At 33.4% G+C, this 24287-nt stretch overlaps 1 protein-coding gene across 1 annotated transcript in view; it reads right to left on the reverse strand.

The window, feature by feature from the left end:
• The window catches only part of Itgb3bp (integrin subunit beta 3 binding protein), a 48976-nt gene continuing 24689 nt past the window's right edge, over positions 1 to 24287 (reverse strand). Inside the window, exons 5-10 of the mRNA XM_026408737.2 lie at positions 12937 to 13015; positions 12414 to 12507; positions 11625 to 11681; positions 4606 to 4656; positions 3609 to 3674; positions 1 to 869 (exon numbers count right to left, since the gene is read on the reverse strand). Coding sequence (XP_026264522.2) covers positions 3646 to 3674; positions 4606 to 4656; positions 11625 to 11681; positions 12414 to 12507; positions 12937 to 13015 — 310 coding nt within the window. The 3' untranslated portion in view covers positions 1 to 869; positions 3609 to 3645. The remainder of the gene's footprint in view (positions 870 to 3608; positions 3675 to 4605; positions 4657 to 11624; positions 11682 to 12413; positions 12508 to 12936; positions 13016 to 24287) is intronic.

The following is a 24287-nucleotide window of genomic DNA, read 5'->3' on the forward strand; positions in this document are numbered from 1 at the left end:
TACAAATAAATGGTAATAAAAACAATACAGAATAAAGAATTTAAATAATTTGGAAAGGATTACATACTGTCTCATAATAAAGGTCTTTTTAATTTATTGGAGGCTGTTTAATTGAGCTAAAAACCAACTTCATATTTAAGTGTATGTACTAAAAAATACATTATAATATTTTACAAAATGTATGGAATTTAAAACTTTGAAAATACAAGCATAGAAAAAACAAGCGTATTATAATAATAAAAACTCATCCCTGAGGTAGTGGTTACACAATAAGCTTCTAAATGAGAGAGAGAGATTTTTTATTACTTATTTCTTTATTTGTATGTGATGCTGAGGATGGAACCCAGGCCGCACGCATGCCAGGCGAGCGTGCTATCACTTGAGCCACATCTCCAGTCCCTAAATAAGTTTTTAAACATCTAAAAAAACCTATAAATTAATAAGTACCTGAGGCTTTAAGTGGGAAAAGTGGTCCCCAGTTCAACTCGCCATTAGATTTAATCTGAGTTCCAGGAAAATATATAGCTCTAGCAGATGTATAGCCATTTTCAAACATACTTTAGTAACTATCCACAAATGCTAACAGTACACAAAAACATCCATGATACACAATGTAAATCAAGATCCTCCTCTACATGCTGGCTTACATTAAAGGGTCAAGAAAAAATGTAATATTTACATTAAGATTATCTATTGGTGTGTGTAGAAAGTTTAAATTAGCTGCAAGAAATTTTATCTAGACTTGCACCTGCCTAGTGCTATGAGCTGGTATTTACTGGGCAGATTAATTACAAATATTTCTTCTGTTCCTTTAAATATGATCAGGCAGATGCAGTTGTACTCATAGTGAGAACATTTCTTCTAAATGCCTGCAAGATATAAAAGGTGATTATTACATCTTCAAGAGTTTCTAAATGAACATAATCTCATGCATCACTTAAGAAATAATTTAAACACTCATATATTATGTAATTCAATACTTCGTTTAGATACTGGTAACTTCTCCTATGTTTATTTTTGAGACATCTAAGCAAGATTCATCTTCATAAATACTTTTGTGACTACTATGACACAGGCCTTTTCAGTTTATGTGAAGATACTTACATGAGATACTTTCAGGAGAATTTTAAAACTCCACATGACCTACTGAAAACACCAAATTTACATGCCTTTGACTATAAGCCTTAAGGGACTATCAGCAGGTGTTTCCCCCAACAGCTGCCAAAGCAGGGGAAAGTGTTTACTGTAATACATTCCTATTCAGAGTGTGTCCCTCTGGGGACTCCTAGTGGTGGTAGAGGTTCTTGTCTTATTTGGCCTTGGGAGAAGAAAGCGCCATTGGCAAATGATGGCATATACTCCCATTAGGCATGTGGCTCTTTTTTTTCTTTGCTTACGTTAGCATCTATGAAGAAGTACTACACAGTGGGCCCTTACATTTCCCTATTCGCTAAAGTCCACATATATTCTATTCCCTGTCTTATGGGATGCCAACTTGACAACTTATTTTTGCCAAATCTTTGTTTCATAGTCTGGTCTGCATTTCAGTAGAAGATTTTAAGCACTCTAGGGTTCACTTAAAATCTTTATAGAATACTGATACAATTGTTAGAGCTAATGATAATACTATATGGCAAAGGGAGGCCATCATTTATTAGTTACTATGCTAGAGGTATTAAGCTAATTATTTTGTACACTTTCACAAGGCAAATATTAGTCCCATTTTATAATCAACACTTAGAGGAACGAACTGCATCATTCAGGTCACAGAGCTAAGTATGTAGTAGAATTGGTGTTGGACACCTAATCAAATCTTGGTTTTCTTTAAAAACAACAACAAAAACAGAGCCAGACCCTGCAAAGATGTTTCATCAATGGATCATGGCTGCTGGAAGAACTGTTAAGATTTTAAGGATAAATCTAGGATCCAGCAAAATGAAATACTTTGATCAATGTGACATATGTCATAGCACATTAAGGAGTGGTAGCATTCATCCTTCAGAGCAACTACGTTAACATTATTCTTTCTAAAATGTTTCTGATCATTACTTTCATCATAATCTTTACTGGCTCACCTCTGTCAAAATAAATAAAACCCAAACATATTAGCTTGGTGACCGTACCGGTCAATGATGGGTCTGAATCTACCTTTACATCATCATGCTTCTCTGCCCTTTTTGTTCACGTTGTTATCACTACATTCTCTCAGTCCAATGGGCTTTTGTACTTCCTATTATCACGTGGTAAGGACACCATCTCATTCTATCACACCTACTAACAATCATGCATTTAAGGCAGGTCTATGTTCTTCATGGCCTTAGAGGCATGTGGACTTGTGGCCTATTTCAAGATTGAGCTTTCCTCTCAGTTTCTTCGAGCACACAGAATTTAAGGTTTTTAGATTAAGTATGGGAGAGGAGATTCCATTTCTGCTTTAAGGCATAATCCACTTCAGCTACCTCAAGCTTCTGCCAGAGGTCTTTCCATGTTGGAGGTTTATCAATTCCTCCACTAATTAGGTTGATACTTTCATCCTTATGGGACTCACAATCTTTATCTGTACTTGCTATTGGCCAGACCTCTTAGAAAGAAGAGTCTAGACTTAAAATTCTCTCTCTGTGACTTCCCAACGGCTACCAGATTATATAACCTCTGAACATAGTTTACGCTCTTAAACCTATGGAATGATGCATAACTGCTAGAAAGGTAGAAGAACATTTTTGAAGGGTAAGTGATGAAATCAGTACGGTAGCTAAGATTATAGGGTTATAGCTCAGTAGGGGAGGTCATAAATAGATTTGGAAATCTTTATTTTCACTAAGATGAATGACTTGAGATCATGAACAAAGTTCCCGAAGTAAGAAGGAAACAGTCAAAAGAAGAAACCAAGGAAATGCCTTGAAGATAAAATCTTTGTATTTAACTGTCATTTTTCTCTTTGACTTCTCAAAGGGGAGTTGCCTGGTAGTTCAAACTTATTTCTTTCTAATTTCTTTAAAGTATTACTCAAGCTGGGCACAGTGGTGCACATCTATAATCCCAGTGGCTTGGGAGGCTGAGGCAGGAGGATTGCGAATTCAAAGCCAGCCTCAGCAACGGGGAGGTGTTTAGCAACTCAGTGAGACCCTGTCTCTAAGTAAAATACAAAATAGGGCTGGGGATGTGGCTCAGTGGTTGAGTGCCCCTGAGTTCAATCCCTGCTTACTCAAATCAAAGATTTTTAAACAAGTAATAAAAATAAAAAACCTACCTCTAAAATATGATGACCTCTATTAGCATCCCTGAACACAAAGTTATAAACAGTACTCCAGTTTCCCATAGTTTATTAATGAGACTATCATATAAATGAGTATGTTCATTTGCTAAATATTTGGCTGTGAATATGTGTTAATGAATACCATCTAACATAATAGTTCTCTGTTGGAATTTTCATGGGTCAGAAATATTAATTAATAAAAATATTTAACATTATGATGAATAAATTATATGTGTGTTTGAGTGTATTATTCTTAACAGAATACAAAATCCTTGACTAGTAGTGAAACCTGACATTTGTAGATTATTACTAAGTAGTGGTTAAGTGGAACCAGATAACTCAGTTTACTGACCTGGCTTTCTGTCTTTGGTGCTTCTGGGAGAAAATACTTAACTTCTTTGTGCTTCAGTTTCCTCACCTATAAATAAAGATAATAACTGTATCTACCTCGAAAGTTATTGTGAAGATTAAAAAGATATGTATACAGTGCTTATAATAGTGCTTGGCACAAAAAAATATACTCAATAAATGTTAGCCATTATTATAAACAATTATTTATTGTATTAACAACATTTTGATAAATAAAAGTGACATAATTTTCTATGTAAGATGGCTTGCAATTATTTTAAAAACAACTTGTTTGTTAGGCTAAAATTAATCGCTTGAGATATTTCCAAAGAAATGAATTTTCTTAGGGAAAAAAATAAGAAAGAATTATATTCTAAGAAATAGCAGGCAACATCTGGTTAGCTTCTAAAAATCTTTTAATATTGATGCCAGTGGGATAATACCAATTCCTAATGAGAACCTTGAGTTAACAGGTACACTAAATGCTAATGTCATATCATGACTTATATTGCTTCTAGCTTATTACTTACAATAAGATATGATAAACTATCATATGTATTGCTGAATCAATAGGAATTGTATGAAGAAAAGATACAATTAGTATAAAATTATTTACTTAATTGGAAATTATTAGCACATTTCCAAATTTAATAGGCTGGCTATATATTCTTCAGTCAGATGTGTCCTATGAAAACTACAATCTATTTGTCAATATCTATTTAGATATTTATACCAAAGGTGCTCAATTAAGGATCCTCTTATAGTTAAAAATGTGCCCTCTTTTATATTGTGCTTTTTCAATCAGCATTTAACTCACAGATCTTGTCAGACTGCTCTTCTGTTGTTTATAAGAATAAATTTCAACTAAAGCTCCAAAGCTCATGTATCTTTTCATATAGAAAGACAGTATCATATCTGATAATGCAAATAAAATGTTTCCACTTGAACAACACAGGAAAAATCCAACAAAGTTAAGCTGAATTAGAAAAGTAAAGTAGTACCTCTTTTTAAAATGGCTTTAAGGAATTCGTAGCTGTTAAGATGACATAATTCTATATGAAAGAAGAAAGATTTTTTCAGAAAACAGTTCAAAGTAACTTGTAACTCTATATTATGCAGAATAAATATTGAATCAAAATTAAAATTAAAAATAACCTAAAGTTTTATTTTACATGATAAATAGCTGTGGGGCTATAAATTTTCATGTCAATACCTGATTAGCCTGATTTTATTTTGGAATATACATTTAAAATTTATTATAATATATGCTTACCACCACTGTTAGTATACTCTTTATGCTTTATTATGATTACTTGTATGTGGAGGATTCTATACTCCTGAGGGCAGGACAGTGTCTGTCTTGTTTGTCAGTGTATCCCTAAAGCTAGAACATTACCTAGTTCATAATAGGTATTCAATCAGCATTAAATTAATGAGGCATGCAAACAGTAATTTTCAAGTATTTGAAAATAATTAGATAATTCTTTAAAAAATTCTAAGAATGGCCATTCATACTCATTACACTGCGATCTGATCTTCTCTCCAGATTCCATACTGAGGTCTGGGGCTACAATAGAGATTAAGACTTTGCTAAAGAGGAGCCCAGGGAGAGCCCTGTAACTAGAGAATTACAATGCATTCCAACAAGATACATTTAGAAATATTCACACAAATATTGTGGGAGCCTAGAAGATGAAGCAATTTGGCTTTAACTAGGAGAGCTGGGGAGAGAGAGCTTCACAGAGAATGGGACATCTGAGGCTGACCTTAAAGGATAAGCCTGAGTTTGCTAGACAAGAAAAAGCAATGAAGGAGAGGAAGAAGCAGCAGGGAGGCCTGGAATACTGAAATAGACTGCAGCAGGCTGAAGCATATGGTATGAAGTATGAATAAAAACGACCATTCTCCTCCTTCCTGAGGTCTGAGCTGCAGGGAAAAAAATCACCTAATATTTACTTTTTATACAAGTCCTGCTTTTAGCTATACAATTAGTTATATAATACTATAAATATCTAGTTTATTATATATGTATTTAAAATATATAAACCACTTAGATAATTTATCTAACTCTTAAAGGGAGTACTTTTTAAACTAGAGTTAAAATTGGAAAAAAATGTTCACCTGTCAGATGACAGAAAACCAATTTCTATAAATGTGCCCGAATAATTTTTCTGCACCTCAAGAACAGTTAGTCTTCAGTCTATTCATTACTGTCTTTTTATAGTATTTTTATTTAATAAAACCTATTAAGACTACCATACAAATCTCTTTACTTATGCTTTTATCTTTTAACTGATCAATTTTTATATTGCTGACATCCCTTCTTCACCATTTGCTCATTTAAAAATTCATAGTATGTGAGATCTGTCTCCAGAGAAAATGTCTATAAAATTTGTTACAGCTGGCAAATGTGTATGAGTCAGTGATAGCACATGACTAAATGCTTCACAGAAAATAAAATTTGTTTCTGTAGTAAGCAGAACTGTTTAAATGTTATTTATTTTTATGTTTCAAAGAAAATATATTGTGAAGTGCTGCATTGATTTAATACGCAACAATGTCTGTGTACACGCTGTAGAAGGAAAATTTATGAAACCTTTGCACAACTCCTTTAATTGAATTTTCCAAATCTCTCACCACACACAAATAATCAATATCTTCTGCAGAGAAAACCAGTCAGAATTATTACAGTCTTTCTTTTCAATTTTGTTGTCATCAGCACATACACAGCACCTGGATATTTGTAGTGTCTGCTAGCAAGTTATTTACACCTCTTAAACACATAATTGCTATTAAGTGAGTCCAAATCTATAGTTTAAACATTTTTTACTGATTATATTCAAAAGAAAAATTATCATACTTCTAGTAAAAGTATAAGGAATTAAGTCATGGGAGAAATTATTAAAAAGACTTTGTGAAGTAATAAACCAGTTTGCTTTTCCTGAAATCCTAGACAAATCTCAAGTAAGCATTTTCAGCAGCTGTACTGTACCCCCCCAAATAATGATGAATAGTGTAAAACAAGAGCATTAACATTACTGATAGGAAATGTATGACCCACATACAGCATATATGACAGCTGAATCCTTATACAGAGCTAAGGTCTATAGTGTACATTAATGTATATTTGTGCTACCAAAATTAATACCTCCATTGTTTTTATCTCCAGATAAATCCAGAATCTTAAAGCATAAGGGGAAATTTTTGTTGTTTCTCCTAAAATTCATCATGTCTAAACTTCAAACCTCAGTGCTTTAAAAATGGAAGTATCTGTTTGAAAAAAGATATTGTTTAATGTCAAGATATAATAGAAAAAAAACAAAAGGGTAGAAGTCTTCTGGGAGTAAAATGATTTGGCTGATATGATGAATACTTTTTCAAGACTGAGTGGGAAAAGGACAACATATTTTTATGTTTAAAAAATACTTCAGTGGGTGGTAAGAATGAAAAGACAATATCAAACTATTTTATAGTCTTAGAACTAGAATTTAAAATTTATCCTGTAGATTAAGAATCTGATAAACTTAAATCCTATAACCAAGATTGAATTTTACAATGCAAGAACACAGTAAATTAACTAAAGAAGACAGGAACATTAGATTTATGCTGTTTTTTTTTTTTTAAAAAAACAAAACACCAGAGTTAAAAATTCTGAAATATTTTCTATTACAAACAGCTGAAACAATCAACTTTTTTAAACAATGCAAAGTTCAGATGATTATGTTTCATTTAAAATATGCATACTACAACCTACACAATTATTCTCAAAACAGATAAAATGTGTTTTGGACTGAAGCTAAGTGTTTGGATTTCATATCTTGGCAACTGCTCTACAATTTGCTTACATTCTTTTCAAAAACATTTTGTTTATTGGAAGTACTGGACACAGACAAACAATGATGGCATTTTCTACTATCTTCAGAAAAAAACTAGAATACTAAATACTACAGAATGCCATCTATTGACTTAAGAAATATCTCTATCAAGTTGTTTTAAGTAGAGGTTGATTATTTAAAGCAAATAAATTTCATGCCTTACCATGTGATGATAATGTGACATTCTATCTGTATCAACCCACTGAATGGTCATATGTTTTAAATCTTCAGCATAACAAATTTACAATAATTATGAAAATTCACATCCAAATGTAAAAGAAAAAGGACCTTTCATTTCATTATTTTCCTAATAGTCATAAAGCCAATATTATTAGGAAAAGTGAAGTCAGGCTTACTTCTAAGTAACTAAAAAAAAAAGAAGCTTTTCTTTGTTTAAGAAACTTGTCTTCAGCAGAGATCCTTTCTTATTCATATACTTTAGGAAGGCATTCCCTCATTTATAGGATCCAGTTCTTCTGAAAACCACAAAAATTTCAGTGTACAGTTTCAAGTTATGGTGTGTGTTTTAAATTTCTCTTGAATAAGTTATATAAAGCCTTAGGAACATGTCTATTTATTTAAAACACTAGAGTATTGTAATTATACTCTTCTTCCTGTAATAATGAAAAAACAAGTAGAAGTAAAAGACCCATTTGAAGAGGGAATGATAACAAAATTGTTGTAATTCTCCTGGTATTGTATGTTTTAATTATTCTAGGAGAATTTTATAAGAATCTGAAGGACTGCCCCACCAAAAAAAAAAAAAAAAAGAGAGAAAAAGAAGAATCTGAGTGACCTGCTTTTGATAGTAGAACATTAATTGGCTTATTCTCATTTTCATGATTATCTAAATGAAGCAAATCCAGTACTTACTAGAAGGGCTGATTTTTATTTTATATAATTTATAATGTTATGAAGATTCTCGATCATTTTAAAATTTGAAGAATTCTTGGTAATTACATAGTAAAATAAACAAAGTAGACATTTTTATAAAAGCTGAAAGACAAATCTCAAAATAAGGAACATATAAAGCAAGCACGTTTAAGACGTAAAAAAAAAACTTTAAATTTTAAGTTCTCTTAAAATGAATTTATGAACAGGAAGGGGTGAAAGTTGTTAGCTTAGTAAAAAAATTATGTATATGTGTGCCTATGCTTGTGTTTATGTATATATATCATCTTTAACAACAGCAGCAACAACAAAACCCCCCAAACTAAAAATATACATGATAGAAACCAGAAAAAGAGGTGGGAAAAGCACTCAGTAAACCTATATGGCTCAAATTCAAATTACAAAGAAAATAAACTTATCTGTTTTTCAGGCAGCAATAGTTTTTCAACATTAGTCAAAAAGGTAGTGAAGTTTTAAATACCTCAGGAAATAACAGAGCTAATGTAGCTCTTGCTAAGAAATACAAATGGAAGGTGATAAATAATATATATATATACATATAAATAAATACCTATTAATATGTATTATGTAATTTAAAAAATTCAGTTTTTATTGAAGCTCCAAGTAATCAACACTTATTAGAAATTCAAAAACATCGATTAATAATATAATTTCCTTTATGAATGAATAAAACTCATCCCTTTGGGGAAAACCTAATAATGGACAAGTGAGTCTTAATGTCTAAATAACAGAAAACAGTTAAAGCTGATCTTCCATAAATACACCAAGAACTGAGGTATAATGAATAAAAAGATTGCAAAAGTACCTATCCCCTGGAAGGAAAAATGTTTGAATGACAGATGAATAAATTTTGAAAAAATTTCTTTACATTCACTTTTTTTCTAGTATTTTCCCTTCCTTATTTCTCAAAACTGTTGGTAATGCCAACTATATGGAGTCTAATTCTAGTGAGTTCTAGGGAATTACAGATTTTAAAAACCATACTATTGGGATAGAATTTACAGAGAAAGGTTTCTTTCAGTTGGGAAATAACTATAAATTTTACATTATGATTCTCTAAAACTTGTCAAGTTAGGAAAGACTGAAACAGTTATACATTCTAATCGAGAAGAGAGATTCCAAGCATATTCTTAGAAAGCTACCCTAAATATTCTTAAATTTTGGGGATCACAGTATAAATTAGATGCCTTTAATGAAAGGGCTCACAAAGCCTGCTTCACTCACTTTCCACAAGAGCTTTGGAGGGTCTGTCATGGCCTTTGGATCTGACTGGAATCCTGGGCACATTCTAATGCATATTGGTTTGGTTGAACCAGTTTTAGTTATGAAGTTTATATCTAGAAGCTGAGATGACTGGGTGATTTCATTTGTTTCAGGAAGAAACATGAAATAATGAAAAGACCATAGTTTCTGAGGTCATACTGATCCTTAGTTGGAATTCCTGCTCTGTAACATAAGTAGCAGTGTCTTTGGGCAAGTTACTTAATATTTTTGGTGTTTGTTTCTTGTCTATAATGATAAAATGAAAAAAGCTATCTTGCAGTGTTGCTATAAAGAAATACTGATCCTAGTGTTGGAAACTGGTACTCAATCAATGGTAGTAACTGATAATTAAAAATGGCAGACTACAACATGGTGAATCAAGGCCTAACTCCACTTGCAGAGATTACGGAATAGCATCCATGTCAGTAATATTAAAATGATCACTCTTTTTAAAGAGTTGGTCTAAAGGTTTTAATATTTTATAGTCCATGATTATTTCCTTCCTGAGGTACAGATATATATTTCTTATGGGAACTTAAAAACTTGTAATTGAAAGAGAAATGCAAAATAACACTATACTGAGATTTCATCTCACTTCAGTCAGAATGGCAATTATCAAGAATTTAAGTAACAATGTTGGCAAGGATGTGGGAAAAAGGTCCACTCATTCATTGCTGATGGGACTGCAAATCGGTGCAACCACCCTGGAAAGCGGGATTGAGATTCCTCAGAAAACCTGAAATGGAACCACCATTTGACCCAGTTGTCCCACTCCTTGGCATATATCCAAAAGACTTAAAATCAGCATACTATAGTGATGCAGCCACATCAATGTTTATAGCAGCCCAATTCATAATAGCTAAGCTATGGAACCAATCTACGTGCCCTTCAACAGATGAATGGATACAAAAAATGTGGTACTTACACACAATGGAATATTACTCAGCCATAAAGAAGAATGAAATTATGGCATTTGTAGGTAAATGGACAGAACCTGAGACTATCATGCTAAGTAAATAAGCCAATCCTAAACACCAAAGGCTGAATGTTCTCTGATATGTGGATGCTAACTGACAATAAACAGGGGTGGAGTGGGGGTGGGTTTAGAAGTGGGGGTGCTTCACCAGATTACCAAATTAGACAATGGGGAATGAAGGAAAGATGAGGGGACAGGAATAGCAAAGACAGCTGAATGGGTCAGACGTGATTTTCCTATATTCTTATATGAATATATGACCAGTGTCGTATATTGTACATCATGTACAACCACAAAAATGAGAAGTATTCCAGGTACGTATGATGTCAAAATACATTCTACTGTCATGTATAGCTAAAAAGAACAAACAAACAAATAAACAAACAAAAACAAACTTCTAATTGAGTTTCCCATACTGTGAAATGCTCAGAGACATAATAGTTCAAATGTCACAATGTCATTAATGATTTAAAAGTGTCCAGGACACTGCTTAAAAAGTAACTTTTAATGCTTATATGTCTTTCTAATTCACCATTAAAAACACTGGTATGTTAACTCATTAAGTCCTAAGTTGTCAATTCTACAAACATAATAGATATTTAAATATTATTTGAAAGTTACCATAAGTGGTATATTTGTTGCTCATTTAAAGTTTTTATAGGTGCTTCACATCTGGGACGATGGGATGAAATGGGCTAATTAATGCATTGTTGTCCCAATTGTCTGGGTTCTGAAAAAGAAATTTTAATAAAAGGACAAAATTTAAAACTGTTATTTCAGAATATTTAAAAATTGAATCATCAGGGAAGATGATCTTATTGGACTTGTCTTCTGCTAAATGAAATATAAGGCTTTTCAGATGAGATTCGTAGTCTTAAGAATACACTAAAAGGGACTCACAATGATTGGTTTTATTTGATGAAATGAGATGAAAGCATCTCTTTATGCAATAAAATAAAACCATCTCTTTATGCAATAAAACACAGCCCTTTACCTTTGTGAGGAAGTACTGAATTCTTTTCACATAGCTTTTGTTTTCTTATTTTGGTCACTAAAAGAAAAAAAAATCATGTTAAGAATTAAAATGGATGCCTATAATCACAGCGGCTAAGGAGGCTGAGGCAGAAGGTTTGCAAGTTCAATGCCAGCCTCAGCAATGGTGAGGAGCTAAGCAATTCAGTGAGACCCTCTCTAAACAAAATACAAAATAGGGCTGGGGATGTGGCTTAGTGTTCAAGTGCCTTGAGTTCAATTCCCAGTAACTGGCACCCCCCACCCCTGCAAAAGAATTAAAATGGAATGTGAAGAATTTCTCATTACTTGGAAGAAAAGATTTCATGAGAAAAAAGAATTCAAAACAATACCTATCTAATAGGTATCAAGTACAAAATGCAATACCTTATTAAATATCTCCTTTTAAAAATGAGCTCCACATAAAAGAAGTCTACTTGCAATTTCCAAGGTAACAATCTTTTCCTTCACATTAAAGAGTAGTCCCCAAAATAAAAGAAAAATGGAGTCTTATATATAAAAGAAATAGTATTTCTTTCACATGGCCATAGTGGTGCATATATAAAGAAGTCTATCAAATTTAAATTTGAGAAAAATTAAGAGATTTATCTTATTATTACTGAAAACTCATAAATTTTTCTTACCTTTAGTGTCAACATATTTCATGTACAACCAGAGATATGAAAAACTGCTGTGTACGTGTAATAAGAATTGTAATGCATTCCGCTGTCATTTATTTTTTAAAAAAAATAAAAAAATTTTTTTTTCTTACCTAGTTCTTTGGTTTTCTCCACTTCTCTTTTTAAGAAACATGATGAACGGGAGATACTAATGAGATTTTCAAGCTCTCTATTGCCCTCTAAAGCCTAAAAGCAAGTTATTTTAAATAAGTTAAAAAAAATTCTCTATAAGTGAATTTTCTATGGTAAGTGACATGGAAAATATAATATAGTTTCCTTCATTAGAAAAATTTAAACTCTGTGTGAGGAAATTTAACATTTTATAGTTGTTCAACTATTGTAAGCCTTATAATATATGAACAAAACTACATTAATTAAGATTAAACCATCTGTAAATTTACTATTAAATGTGAGAAAGCAAGTAATTACTAAAATATTATAGTTAAGTCATTTTAAATAAGCAGAGAAGTTCCCTTGAAAAGCAAATTAAACATATCCTTTGCAAATTCTTTACTGGATGGGATTCTGTAGTCTGGGGATTCTTTCCTATTATCTTCTTCAAATGGGGTAGTAGAAGTGTGAAAAATTCTATGCAAAAAAAAAAAAAGGGCAAACCTTTATATTATTTAAATTTTTCATTATTTCCATGATTTCTTCTGATGATGTCTCAACTTTAGATAGCAACACCATGAATCTATTGAGTGAAAAAAATTATTTAGCAAGAATAAGTATTTAAATGCAGTACATTATTTTCAGAGCTTTAATTCTATTTAAAGAAACTTAAGATTCAGTTTTCTAATTTGTTCTTTATAGCTTTCAAAGTGGTAAAAGAAGTAAATGTTCCTCTTTCATTCTTCATTCTTTTACAAACACAATATACATTATCAACTATCCCTTTGGAGTTTCACTCTCCTCATTGAACCATGGAAGAGAAGACAGGCTTGTTCCTTTTCCCATAATAACTTGTGAACACTAACACATTGGGTTCACTTATTTACCTTGATCTGAGTTTATGAAGCAGTGTTATCCAGTGACTTATAACAAATTAGGTTTTATAGCTTATATCTTTCAGTGTGAAAAATATATGAAGGCAATTTTTAAATTTGAAAATAAAGGAAAAAAGAAAAAAATCCTCCTATAATCCTACCTTCTGAACATATTTCTAGTTTGTATTTTGGAAAAATTCTTCTAGATTAAAAATTTTTTTTGTAAATTTAAATTGTGCTTTCCTTCTTTTTCTGGGTACCATTCCCTTATCATGGGGGTTGAACTCAGGGGCACTCAACCACTAAGCCACATCCCCAGCCCTATTTTGTATTTTATTTAGAGACAGGGTCTCACTGAGTTGCTTAGCATCTCGCTTTTGCTGAGGTTTGCTTTGAACTTGCAATTCTCCTGCCTCAACCTCCTGAGCCGCTGGAATTATGGCATGCCTGGCATAAATTGTGCTTTGATAGAACATCACACATATTTTTTCTTCCACATAGTCCAAATGTCTGTAATTTTAAAGGCTATATAATAGTCTATCTAGTAAACACACTAAAGATGATTCAACCATTCCCTTATCATGGCAATTTTAGAATCTTTTCCAATTTTAAAATCCCAGAGCTGTATATGATAGTCTATATCAACATAGTATAATAGAAATACAATGCAAGCCATATATGTAATTTAGAATTTTAGTAGCCACATTAAAAGGAATTAAAATAGGTGAATTTAATTTTAGTATTTTCTGTAATTCCTACTTCAACATGTGTTCAATATAAAAAATAGACATTTTGTATTTTTTGTCTATTTTATATTCATAGTACATCTCATTTGAGACTTGCCATATTTAAAGAACTCATTAGCCATTTGGCTAGTGACTCCTGTTTCACAGAGCACAAATCGTACTACTGCTTTTATGAGAAACCGAGCACTTTATTTAAATACTTATCAAGATTACATAAGTGTTTTCCATTAAAATTTTTGTTATTCAAGACAAACAGTATAGGTTAAAATTGTCATACACATTGGGTACGTTCATAATCTATATATTCAAGTAAGGAATAGAGATAAGACAATATTGCAGAAGCAGAAGATTATGAGAGGGTAGTAGAATTATGTGTGATTTTTTTACCTTTAAAAAATATGTGGAAAAAATCTATGGATTTCAATTAAAAATAATTAGTCTGAGGATCCAATTGCTAAATACTGGAAGCTTAGTTTGAGAGAAGGATCACAATGGGATTCCTGCCTTTTCTAAGGAGCAAGTGGAATTATATGACTCCCACTCAGACTGGATACCTCCAGGTACTCCTATAGGATGTCAAAACCTACTACGTGCCCTGGAGTGCAAAGCAGAAGTAAGTAAGCTACTTTGCTACAGGAAGGAATCCTTGTATCTCATATTCCTTTCCTGGGAAAACTGGAGCGGCAAAACTCTTCCACACAGTCCTTCCACATAGACCATATCTTAACAGGTGGTACTCCTTGTTGACCTTTAGGGAACTGTGTAGGAAGAGTTGGATCCTGTTGGACTTGTGCAATGTAGCATCCCCAAAAGGATCTCCTAACACTATACCAAATTAAGACAATCACTGAGGAGCCAGGCTAAGCAAACTGTTTTGACAACCTTGAACTGCATGGACTGAGTTTCAATGATCTAGAGGAGTACTTTTCAAGACATACTTGACATGTCTAAACTGCTTTTTCAGGGACAAGTTTCTCCACTGCAGGATCAAGTGGCCTAGTAGATCTCTTTATTTTAATTTCCTTTCCTCTCCTCTTATTCCCTTTGCTTCTTCCTAGAGGAAGTCAACTCTTTCTACATCAATGGCAACCAAATTCCTGGAATGGTTTTATAACTGTCATTCATCTGTTAAATCTGAGAAATGCAGTATGTATGTTCTTTTCCCCGTCTTCTAAGTAGAAAAGCCTTCATAAACTTTGGAGATAAACTGCTTGCTGAGCAAATTTGGGGGGGAAGTAAGGTTGACTACTTCTTCACCCTAGACAAAATGGTGTTCTTATAATCATAGTTATTACCACTTGTGATAACCAGATAGTCACTGCTTACTGATAATTTTTTTTTTATATTTTCAAAGCATGATTCAATTCTAATTCACTGTACTGTGACAGCATTACTGTTTGCTTAAGAGTCACTCTTCAGTATCATCTCAATGATCTTCAAACATTTATTTATTTTTGAAAACTAACAATCTTTTACTTTTTTCCAACTGCCTACAGAACCTATTTATTGTAGTATAACATTTCAAAGTTACTGTTGCTCTCCCTTTCAAGTTGGAGAATAATAGTATCATCAGGGGGTGTCATTCTTGCAGAACACTATTCCATTCTTAAATAGGTTTGCCTCTGGCTGAACTGGATCAAATTATTCATCTTAAAATGATACTTTAAACTGTTCAGATATTGATAGGATTGCATCGTCCAGATAGTTAGTGACTGCTGCCAGCTTTATGACACCTTATATTTTAATAAACAATTATAACATGACTTGAGAAAACAGAACTACTGGTCCTCCTTGAATTAACCTCTTCTTTGTTCATCAATAAAGATCCCAAAGTATTCATTTTTAGCATTTCATAATTCAAGAGTCTGGATTGGTCCTTATGATACTTTAAAAAGAAATTATGGTCACATATGGTGGCACATGCATGTAATCCCAATATTACATGCCTATAATCCTCCTGGGGAGGCTGAGGCAAGAGAATTGCATGTTCAAAGCCAGCCTCAGCAACTTAGCGAGGCCGTAATTCAATGAGACCCTGTTGCTAAATAAGATATAAAAAGGGGCCAGGGATGTGGCTCAGTGTAAAAGTGCTCCTAGGGTTCAATCCCTGGCTAAGAAAAGAAAAAGAAAAAAGAAAAAAAAAGAAAGAAAAGAAACTTATGATCCAATTGGTTTGGTACACTAAAAAGTTGTCTTAAAACTTGACATATTTGTCAGACTGCCTTAGCTCAGGGTAGATTCTTATGGTATGTCAACTGTGAATATCTTCTTTTCTCCTGAGAAAGCCATATGTCAAAAATTAAAATCCAGAATTCTGTCATTTTCTTCAGAGAAAGTTCTTATTATTAAGTGCACTGAAATTAGATTCTTCAGCCAAATAAAAGCCAGAGAGGCACTGGATGTAACCATTATTTATGCTTTTAGTTCTTTATTAAATTTCTGAAGAAATTCTCAAGTCATGTGTAACTTGACTTTTTCTTTCTTTTTTGGTGATACTGTGTATGGAACTCAGGCCTTCATTCATACTAGGCAAGCACTCTACTTTTGAGCCCTATCCCTTTTAAAATTTCTGGAAGACAGGATCTCACTAAGTTGCCCAGGGGTAGCCTTTAACTTCCGATCCTTCCTCCTCAGCTTCCCAAGAAGTTGGGTTACAAGCATAAGCCACAATGCCAGCCTATAACTTGATTTTTAAAACTACCATTCTATTTCAGTTCTGTTTTCCCTATCTTGACCATTTTCAATTATTTTACATTCTAAGCTTTAAATTGTTTCATCATTGTGTTAGCTTTGTATCACCATGACCAAACACCTGACAAGAACAACTTAAAGGAGGAAAAGTTTGTTTTGGCTCACAGCTTCAAAATATTCTGTTTCTGGTCAGCCAGCTCAACTAGTCTCGGCTTGAGGAGAGGCAGAACATCATGGTGGAAAGGTGTGGTAGAAGAAAGCAATTCAGCTCAGGGCAGTCAGGGAAAGCAGAGAGAGGAAGGGGTGGCAGACAAACCCTTTCAGGGCATGACCCCAGTGACCTACTTCCTCCAACTAGGTCCCACCCCCCCAGTAGTCCACTGAGCTATCAATGGATTAATCAGTGTGAAAGCTCTCATGATCCATCCAATCATTGCTCTCCTCTGAACCTTGAGGTATTGGAGACTATATTGGTAAAAACCACATGAGCTTTTAGGGACATTCCAGGTCCAAAATAAAACAGTTAATCTCCTTTTTAAAATTCCTAAGATGTATTTGGAGCTAACATTTTTTTTTTTTTTTTAGTGCTTTCTGAGTTCAAGGCACTCACTTAAAAAAACTCTGTAACCATTAAGCAGTAACTCCCTTTGCCCATCCCAACCAGCCTCTCTTAATTTATAGTATACTTCCTGTCTCTGAATTTGTCTAGTCTAAATATTACATATAATTGGAAACTTACAAAATTTGTCCTTATGTCTCTGCACATTTGCAAAATTCACCCATGTTGTAGCATGTTTCAGGAGTTCAATCCTTTTAATGATGAACAATATTTCATTGCATGTACATATCATATTTTGTCTATCCATTCATCCAGTGATAAACATTTGGATTGTTTTTACCTATTGGGTACTGTGAAAAATGCCTAAATGAACAAATATCTGTCTGAATCATAGTTTTCTGTTTTGGTGGATGAGGCATATACCAAAGAATTAAAACTGATTTTGGTACTGGGGATTGAATCCAGGGATGCTTAACCACTGAGCTACATCTGCAGCCTTTTTATTTTTACTTTTTAAATTTTGAGACAGAGTCTCAGTAAGTTGCTTACGGCATAAGTTGTTGGGGCTGGCATTGACCTTGTGCTCCTCCTGCCTCAGCTTCCTGAACCACTGGGATAATAGGCATGTGCCACCACATCCAACCTATTTAATTTTTTGAGGATCTGTGAGACTATTTTCTAATTTCTCCACACCCTTGCCACATTTATTATTTTCCATTGTTTGTTTGTGTCAACAGCCATCAGAGTATGTATAAAGTGGCATCTCACTGTGATTTCAATTTGCATTCTTTTAATGATTAATGATGTATAACATCTTTTCATGTGCTTATTGGTCATTTTATATAAAGAAAATGTGGTATATATACACAATGGAATATTACTCAGCCTTAAAGAAGAATGAAATTATGGCATTTATAGAAAAATGGATGGAGATAGAGGATAAGATGCTAAGTAAAATAAACCAATCCCCCAAACCCAAATGTTTTCTCTGATTTGTGGATGCTGATCCATAAAAACTGAGGAAATCTGAGTAAGATTAGTGTATCATATCAACGCCAATTTCCTGGTTGTGATAATGTATTAAGAGTTTTGTAAAATGTATGACAGGAAACTGGGAAAAGGAAACACATGATCTCTGTTTTACTTCTCACAATGGCTTGTGAATCCATAATTATCTATTATGGATCAGCATCCACATATATCTATCCATATTATCTATAATTTTCAGTGTACAAGTTTTTTAACCTAGATATTTTTTCCTTTCAGATGATACTGTAAATGGAAGTGCTTCCTAATTTCCTTTTCAAATTGTTCATTACAGTGTATAGAAATTTTTCTGTGTTGTTCTTTTATCTTGAAATTTTGCTGATATAGTTTGTTAGCTAGTAAGTATCTTCTTGTGCATTCTTCATGCTTTCCTACATATTGGATCATGTCATTTGCAAAGAGAAATAATTTTAATTATTCCTTCCCAATTTATATGCCCTTCCTTCCTCCTTTCTTTACTTCCCCCCTTTATTCCTCATCTCCTACCTGTCTAAATGCTCTGGCTAGAATTTCCAGTATAATATTGAATACCAGTGTCCAAAGTGGGTGTCCTTGTTTTGTTTCTGATCCTTTTTTATTAAACTTATTTTTTTAGGTGTAGTTGGACACAATACCTTTATTTTATTTATTTTTATGTGGTGCTGAGGATCGAACCCAGGGCCTCGCATGTGCTAGATGAGCGCTCTACCACTGAGCTACAACCCCAGCCCTTGTTTCTGATCTTAGGCCTTTAAGTCCTCCATGTCAAAAATTTTAAACAGTTGAAAACAAGTCTTTTTTAAACATTGGTTGCCTCTTAGCCTTTGCTTACCTAAGAATTCAGGCATAACTATGTTTTTATCCTAAGTTTTGATAACATTCTCAACTAACTTATTCCTTAAGACCCTCATTTATGCAGAAAGTGATCTACAAGTCAATATTCCTGTTGAATGATTAAATACTTAAAATTCAGTGAAGAGAAACTCAGAATACCGACCAGTGATTACTTGTCACAATTAAGCTGACTACATAAAAAATAGGTATAACAGCTGGGCGCGGCAGAAACACTTGTAATCCCAGAGGCTTGGGAGGCTGAGGCAGGAGGATTGAAAGTTCAAAGCTAGCCTCAGTAAAAAGCGAGGCACAACAAATGTCTTCTTTGATATAAGGAGAGCAACTAAGAACAGAATAGAGAGGAAGAACATGAGAAGATCACCACTAAACAGGGATGAGAGGGGGGAGGGAAAGAGAGAGAGAAGGGAAATTGCATGGTAAAGGAAGGAGACCCTCATTGTTACACAAAATTACATATAAGAGGAAGTGAGGGGAAAGGGGGAAAAAACAAGAGAGAGAAATGAATTACAGTAGATGGGGTAGGGAGAGAAGACGGGAAGGGAGGGGATGGGAGGGGAGGGAAGGGGAGGGGAGGGGGGATAGTAGAGGTTAGGAAAGGCAGCAGAATACAACATACACTAGTATGGCAGTAGGTAAAAAATTGGATGTGTAACCGATGTGAATCTGCATTATGTATATAGGGTAAAAATGGGAGTTCATAATCCGCTTGAATCAAATGTATGAAATATGATATGTCAAGAACTTTGTAATGTTTTGAACAACTAATAAAAAAAAAAGCGAGGCACTAAGCAACTCAGTGAGACCCTGTCTCCTAAATAAAATACAAAATAGGGCTGGGGATGTGGCTCAGTGGGCGAGTTTCCAAGTTCAATCCCTAGGACCCTCCCCCAAAGAAGCAACACTAACCAAAAATCAGTACTGGCATAACTCCTTACTATTTTAATGGTTTTATTTGGATTAGCACAAATAAAAAAAATACACCTAAAAAAGATATTCTTCTGCTTACAAGTGAATAAAACAGAGATTAAAAGTAAGTCCTGAAAAACAGGAGGGATTCTTGTGGTACTAGAACTGTTCTGTATCTTGATTGTGATGGTGGATACAATAACCGACATGTTATAAAACTGTACAGAACTAAATACACACACAAATGAGTTTATGTAAAACTGAGGCAATCTGAGTAAGACTAGTGTATCATGTCAATGCCAATTTCCTGATTGTGATATGTACTAGAGTTTTATAAGATGTTATGTCAGGAAACTGGGAAAAGGAAACATATTATCTCTGTTTTACTTCTCACAATGGCTTGTGAATCTATAATTATCTGAAAATAAAGTTTAATGAAAATAAACCTTACAGAAGGATAGTCATCATTATTATGTTTTCACAGCAGTGCCAGCAACAGCAGCAAATTGGCAAGGAAAAGACAAACCAATGGCAGTAAATTATATATTTTCCTTGCAAAACATAAAGACTATAGAAGTTCACATAAAATATTAATGTGTAGGTGTTTGTTTACAAATGGGCTGTATTGACATGCCACTAACTGCTTGTTTCTAAAAAAAAAATAATAAAAAATCTAGAACACACAACTGTGTTTTCCTTTTGGGAGACTTCTTACATTTAAAATTCTCCAAGTTAATACAGAGCCACATCCCCAGCCTTGCAAGCAATTTTTGAATGAAGTGATTTGACTATATATCGCTAATTTAAAATCAAAAAAGCCCACAAACAGGGGCTGGGGTTGTGGATCAGCAGTAGAGCACTCACCTTGTATGTGCGAGGCCGTGGGTTTGATCCTTAGCACCACACAAAGATAAATAAATAAAATAAAGGTATTGTGTCCAAGTACAACTAAAAAATAAAATTTTAAAAAGCCCACAAATAAATGTCGAATGCTTAGAAAGTTTGGTTTTGGCAGTGCCACAAATATAGGAGTTCTGTAACTATTTTGTGTGTTGTAGGGTTAAGCAAATGTGCAAATATTTTGCTGTTCTTAGAAGACACATTTGTTTGAGAATAGATAGAAATATGAAAAGGGGAAAAGTAACAACAACAACAAAAAACCTGCATCACTATGAACCCATGAATCTAAGGCCAATTAGCGAAAGGCCAACTAATAAATGTAGGAATGATGGAGTTTGAAAATCACCACTGTGCAACCACTGTGCAATAACTGGAATTCTTCAAATAATTTTAATTTTATTGTAAGACAATACTCTTATACAGAAGTACTATGAATAATTATTAGCCTTCAAAAATAAATTTACTTAGAAACTTATTTTGATGTCATTTTTCTTTACTTTCATCAGAACCATTTACTTAGTTCTCCCATCAGAAAATAGATGATTCTATTCTGATTGACTAAGAATGTATTTTAGAAGCACCCTAACTGGGCTGGGGTATGGCTCAGTGGTAGAGTGCTCACCTAGCATGCACGAGGCACTGGGTTTGATCCTCAGCACCACATAAATGTAAATTAAAGATACTGTGTCCACCTAAAACTTAAGAATAAATATTTTAAAAAAGCACCCTAACTTTCTAAATTATAGTTCAAAAATCTGGTTTTATTGAAGAACTAGCTAGATATATCTAAAAGTCTTGCTGGCCATCATAACACCACATGTTATTCTAATAATTTATTTATGTGTATACTTTCCATTCTAGAAAATAAGCTCCTCAAGGAACAAAACAGATTTTATTAATCTGTGTAGCCCTAGCACCTGGCACAATATTTGGCATCAATATACAATATATATTTGTTGAATAAAAGTATAAAGCATCATTTAATTTGTTTTCTCAAAATTTGATCATTACTAATCTGGAGATCATAAACTGATACCTAATCTTTCCTGTACTGTACGTATCAAAGACCTAGGAAAAAACCAAGCATCAGAAGTAACCAAGCCTAAGAGACATTTATACATGTTTTGTTGATAGTATCAAGTAATAGTTTAAATAATCCACTTTTCCCCACACTTTTAATTCCATGGGCTACTCAAAATTCTGTGAAAAGGGGTGGGGAGACGGGATTTGAACAGTCATTAAATATGTTTGGGAAAATGCTGAAAATCACAAGTTGAATAGGACTCAAGAATTTAAGTAACCCAATGATCTTCAACAGGGGATTATGTGGCTCTCTAGGGAACATCTGGCAATGTCTAGAGACACTTTAATTATGACAAATACTGATGAGAGGGATGCTCGTGCACATCCCATAATGCATAGGACAGCCTCTACCACAAAGAATTACCCAACCCAAATGTCAATAGTGTTTAGGTTGAGAAACCCTGAAGTAATCTAATGTATTAAACTTCTTTTGGCAGTAAAAGACTCAATATAGACCTATTTAACTTTAAGGCAAAAAAAGGGATTTATGGGAGGAATACTAGTGTATCTCCCAAATAATAAAATTCACCAAGGCTTCAGGATAACTAGAAGAAATGAAAAGACAAATGGAACTCTCTCACTTCTCTTGTCTCCGGTTATGGCTTCTTTCTGACACACTCCTGCAAACCTGTTTCTTCTATGTGGTGAAGAACATGGCTCCCACTAACAGCTTTGCTTGAAGATCATTATCTGAGAAACAGTCACACTCTTCCTTTTTACAACTCTATAAATCCTGCAGAATAACTAATTGACTGGGTTTTGTGAGTGGGTATAGGCCAGATGCCCATCCCTGGATAAAATCAACAGTTCAGGGAGTGAAGTCATGTTGAAATTTTGTAGTCTGGCAATAAAGGGCCACATTACTAGAATGGGATGAAGAGTAATTTTAAAATTACCAGTGAGTTTCTTTTTATGAAAAGAAGTTTAAAATAGTGCAATTTATCAATTTTCCCATGAAAAGCTGTCTTACATTTTCCTCTAAAATTTTTACTCTTTGTACCTTTCATATTCATACCTACAATGCATCCAGAATTGATTTTTATGTGTAGTATGAGGTGAGAGTCCAGATCCAATTTCCCCCACATTATTAGTCAATTGACTAATGGTATCTTTTATGGGAGATATCAGATATTTAGGCAAAAAACAAACAAACAAACAAAAACCTCTTGTAGAGAAAGGAACATATATAGAGTAACCCATCTAAATAACATTATTATTTAAAACATCTTACTTCCTTAATTTTCATCTAATGTTATGGAACATCCTTAAAGGACCTCTTTTTATCTGAACAGACTGACTTTGAGAGGAAGATATGGTATCGAATGTTGTACCAAAGAAGTTCTCATAATAAAATGGCATTCCTATTATACATGGGTTTCTCCTGAGATTGATTTAGCACTGGTTAATCTTTTATGCCTCAGTTTCTAAATATGTACACTGAGGACCAAATACCATATCAATAATGATTCAAAGGCACTGAAGCCTCATGAACATCTAGAAATAGGTACCTTGCTTCTTTTTTTTCCATTTTTCTTGCTTACATGATATTTTGCAGAGGAAAAAAATATGAATAGGAATACTACAAAAACAAAACACAAAATGTTATGATCATTTAAAACTATCTCATAAATTTAGTTTAATTTCAGATTTTTTTTAAAAATTCAGGTCTTGGCTGAGCATGGTGGTACATGCCTGTAATCCCAGAGGCTTGGGAGGCTAAGGTAGGAGGATCACAAATTCAAAGCCTAAGGTGCAAAGCAATAAGGTCGGACCCTATCTCTAAATAAAATACAAAAAAAAAGGTTGGGGATATGTGAGTGCTCCTGAGTTCAATCCCCAATACCTCCCCTTCAAATCAAGCCTTTAGAGAGGTTTTTAAAAATAATAATAATAAAAAATTCAGAACAGTAGGAAAAGAACCCATTGCTAAAATTAACTCCTTGACAAGGTCTCAATAATATTATTTAAAAAATGAAAAAAATTAAAATGTATTTTATATATTTAAGAAAATCTGATTATATTTAAATTCACTAATTCTAATACCAAATCACAGAATTATCAATATACATAAGTAATGGGGATTTTTGAAACAAATACTGAAATAAAAAAATAAAATAAATAGAAATTGCTAAGTGATCCATAACCAAGGTTCTTCCCTTGGTATCTGAAAGCACACTTCCATTAAAACTATTAAAAAAAATTCAAGTTCTAGGC

This window comes from Urocitellus parryii, chromosome 11 (assembly GCF_045843805.1).
Source record: "Urocitellus parryii isolate mUroPar1 chromosome 11, mUroPar1.hap1, whole genome shotgun sequence".
Taxonomy (NCBI): Eukaryota; Metazoa; Chordata; class Mammalia; order Rodentia; family Sciuridae; genus Urocitellus; species Urocitellus parryii.